General features: G+C 58.4%; 1 protein-coding gene across 1 annotated transcript in view; it reads left to right on the top strand.

Annotated features, from left to right (window-relative positions):
- KLC4 (kinesin light chain 4) overlaps positions 1-3,938 on the top strand; it is a 15,516-nt gene extending 11,578 nt beyond the window's left edge. Inside the window, exons 13-15 of the mRNA XM_009894848.1 lie at positions 3,042-3,166; positions 3,289-3,346; positions 3,849-3,938. Coding sequence (XP_009893150.1) covers positions 3,042-3,166; positions 3,289-3,346; positions 3,849-3,938 — 273 coding nt within the window. The remainder of the gene's footprint in view (positions 1-3,041; positions 3,167-3,288; positions 3,347-3,848) is intronic.
- The last annotated feature ends 22 nt before the right edge of the window (positions 3,939-3,960 follow it).

Genomic DNA, 3,960 nt, shown 5'->3' with positions numbered 1-3,960 from the left:
CATAGTTTCTCTCATGCTAGTCACCTGGCAGGTTGTGATGCTAAATGTGCTTGTGTCTGTCTGGGCCTGGCTTTCCCGCGGTGGTGCAGAGGCCTTGGGGCACATGCATGCTGCTCCCCTGGGAGCTTGTGCTTGCTGAAAAGGAGGTTTGTCCTCAGGACCGTGGGGTGTGGAGCCCAGGGCTGAGTGCTCTAGGGTTGCACCTTCCCTGCCTCTCTCTCCCAGCACTGCTCCATGCTCCTAGAGCCTGGTGAGTCCCCAGTGCAGGGTGCATTCAGGCCTCGGTGCCACCTGCCCCTGTGTTTTGCCATGTCCTGGACCTGGTGCTGTAACAACCGTACCTCTGATTAAAGGTAGACAGACCCGAACCGCTGCCCTGTGCTTCTTTCCATGCTCTGTAGGCCAGCGTCGGTCAGCCCTGGGGTGGCGGGTGCAAATGCTGGTGGAGCAGGTGTGGGGGTGCTTGGTGTCTGTGTGCATGCAGGGGGATGCGCTGCCCCCAGGGCACCTCTCCTAGGCTGAGCATCAGAGATGGGGGACCCAACTCCACTGTGCCTCTCCCTGACCTCCGAACTGGGGTTGCTGCTGACCTCGGCTCTGTAGCTACGTGTGGCAAGGCTGCCCTGGGGTGTCTAAGCTTTGGACCTTCCCCAACAGGTGTTTCCATTAGCCAGAGAAATACCCCATTGCGTCCCCCAGTGCTGAGCTCCACATGCTGCTAAGTCCTGTCCAAGTCCTCTGTCTCCATGCAGCAGGCAGGGTGGGAGCACGCGGTGGAGAGCAGCTCAGCGGTGGAGCTGCTGCTTTTTCTTTTGAGTGCTCTCATCCTGGTGGGTGCAATGGGGTGGGGGCTCTGCGGTAAACCAAGCCCCATAAATGTGCTGGGTTAAAAATAACCTTGCAGAAAAGGGAGTGGGGAGAGAAGGGAGGCTATTTTTAACCCAGCATGCAGCAGCATTTGGTTCTGGTCTTGGTCTGCAGTCAGTCTGCATCACTGCAGCTGGGGAAACGTGGCTCCGTTCTCCAGCCCTGACCCTAGAGCATATTTCCCGGCCAGATCCTGCTGCCCTTGTACCATGGTCCTGCTCCTTTGCCCCAGCTGTGTTCCCTTCTCCACCCCTGGCTTGTGTGCCCTGGCAAAAGGAACAGTGCCTGGCATGGCAGTACCCTGCAGGGAGGGTGGTGACCCAGTGCAAGTCTGGGGGGGGGAGCAAAAGCCCCCCCCCCCGCCCCCCCCCCCCCCGCCGCCCCCCGCAGTCTTTGCTAGTGCTGCATACTGATTGCCAGCTCCTCCAAAACCTGCCCAGGATGCCTGGTGCAGGAGCTGAATTGTTAACTTTGCTAATGCTTTTGGTGCTCTCTGGATTCCTGGCGAGTGGGTCCCTTGCAGCAACAGCACATGGCTCCCAGTTTGGTATCCCTTCATCCTCATGAGAAAGTGAAGAGGTTCAATGCACTTGGCTTATCCAAGAAGGGATGAGATAAATACCAGGAGAAATGTTTGCTGGTAGGAAAAGTCCTGCTCAGCTGCTGGAGAGGGGTCTAGGGCTGGATCAGCTTTGGGTAATCAGAGCTGGGAAGTGTTGGAAAAGCCTTCCATGGGGCCACAACCCGTAGGTGTCAGCACAAGGGAGTGACTGGCCTAAGGCAGAGATCCTGCTTACCTGCAGAGCTGCATGGGCAGTGCTGGTGCAATTGCTGCTGCCAGCCTGAGCCACAGGACATTTTCGTCATTTGGAGTGGTACAAAGGGGCTCCCACACATACTTGTAAGGAGCAAAGGGCTTTTGGAGTCGCCTTATCTCCGTCTCTTCTGCCCTGATGTGCCAGAGGCCATTGGGATCAGGAGCAGGGAGGACTGCTGTTATCAGGCCATCAGAGCAAAAGTAACTCCACATCAGCAGTGGTGCCACAACCTTGTGTGATGAGCATGCCTGGCCACAGGGGAAGAGCCTGATGCCATGATGGCGCAGTGGCATGAGGTGGTGTCATGCTGGCAGCCCGTGCCTTGCATGCATGTGGAGCCAAATGCAGGAGATGGGCTGAGATGCAGCCTGTCAAGGGCTGAGAGTGCCTTTCTGAGTACTGGGGGACTTTTGGGGGCCTGTGGGAGGAAATGGGCTGGGGAACAAGATTTAGCACTGTTTTTGGTCTTCGGAAAAAGCAGGCTGCTGTAAAGAAACCCCTGCAAAGTGTCACCCTGGGGCAGCTAGTGGGGCCAGGCACAGCTGAAGTTGAGGGGCTGAGGAGAGTGGTGCCTGCTTGGCAACCCAGTGTTGGTGCAGCCGAATGAATGCATCCCAGATGGAGCTGCCCGAATTGCTCCGCAGGCTCAAAGCTAATGGTCTTGGAGGTGTTAAAGGTGGGACAAGGCCGTGTGTGCATGTGGACTGGTCTTGTCTGACATGAGCGAGCCTGCAGGCCAGGATGTGCATCAGGACGAGTGCTGGATGCAGAGGAGGAACAGCAATGGCATGGTGAGGAAGGGCAAGGGGAGGGGGAGGATAGTCTCCAGCCAGCAGAAAATGAGGAGAGAGTCCTTGAAATGAATGTCCCAGCAGCTTATCCTGGCCTGACAAAAGTACCCCCAAGCTTGGGGCTACCATCAAGGGCTTGGTTCTTCCCTGGCCACTGGGACCTCCTTAGTAACTGCTGCCTGAACTGTGACAGGTGATGGAGCTATACCATGTTCGAGCGAGGCTGTGGGGATGCCAGTGCCATTTCTGCTGGTGGCCTGGTGCAGGTCAGCAGCCTGGCTTGGTGTTGGGCTTGCACCAGGCAGGAGGGATGATTGGTCTGCATGAGCCAAGTCATAGTGCTGGGGGTCCCCGACTGCATGGTCATCATGTCCTGTGGAGAAGCAGGGTGAGGGGGAGCCATGTAGTGAGCAGTAAGCCTGCTCTGGGCCAGTGCTAAATCCTCAGTGCGAGTGGGCAAGAGGGTGTTTGGAGCCAAGCCCAGTTCCTGGCCACTCATCTGCAGCATTCCAGATCCTGATCGGTGCCACTCAGCCGTCACCCCGGCTTGTGTCTCTGTGTCCAGGACGGCAGTGGCACCCTCCAGCGCAGCAGCTCCCTGGGGAAAATCCGGGATGTGATACGGAGAAGCAGTGAGATGTTGGTCAAGAAACTGCAGGGCAATGGTCCCCTGGAGCCCCGGAACACCAGGTAGGGACCAGGGCTGCAAGGGCCAGGCTGGGCGCAGGGCGAGCGGTGGCCCTGCAACCTTGGGGGTCAGGGTCTGGCCAGGCACAGCATGATCACACCTGCTCTCCTCTGCTTTCTTGTAGCATGAAACGAGCTGCGTCATTAAATTACCTGCACAAGTCTAGTGATGCTTCATTTGAGGTAAGCCATGGGTGAGTGGTGGGGCTGGTGCAGGAATGGGCGCTGGGGTGGGGGCTGTGTGGCCGCATCTGGCTACCGGGGCCATGGCCAGTGACACAGGTGGTGAGGAGCACTGTGGGCCACACACATAGATGCCCGAGAGCCCACCGGAGGCGTTCATCTATGCAGATGTACTCTGCTGTGTGGGGCTGGAGCTTCTCTGTCCTCCCAAAGGGTGGCCTGGGCTGGTGACACCACTGCACCCGCGGGGCAGCTGTGCAGCTCCTCTTGAGATCGTAGTTCCAAAACTGAAGGTGATGTCTCTAAGTAACTGAGCTCAGCAAACCCTCCAGCCACAGACTGGGAGCAGGGAGGGCAGAGGTGGCACCTAATGGGGCTGGTAATGGCACCGGGGGTGTCCTGGCTTGCAAGGCAAGGAGTACGGCAGGAGGTGGGCTGGTGGCTTTGGGGTGTGCGGGTGGGGGTTGCAGGCACTGGTCCTCACAGGCGATGTGTTTTCCAGGGCACCCAAGGCCTGCGTGCGGAGAGCAGAGGCCTCAGCGCCAGCAGCATGGACCTGTCCTCCCACAGCTCCCTGCTCTCCTCCAACTGACCCGCCTGCAGGTGCCCCCCCC

This window comes from Charadrius vociferus, unplaced genomic scaffold (genome assembly GCF_000708025.1).
Source record: "Charadrius vociferus isolate BGI_N301 unplaced genomic scaffold, ASM70802v2 scaffold411, whole genome shotgun sequence".
NCBI lineage: Eukaryota > Metazoa > Chordata > Aves > Charadriiformes > Charadriidae > Charadrius > Charadrius vociferus.
This window is presented reverse-complemented; position numbering and strand designations above follow the sequence as displayed.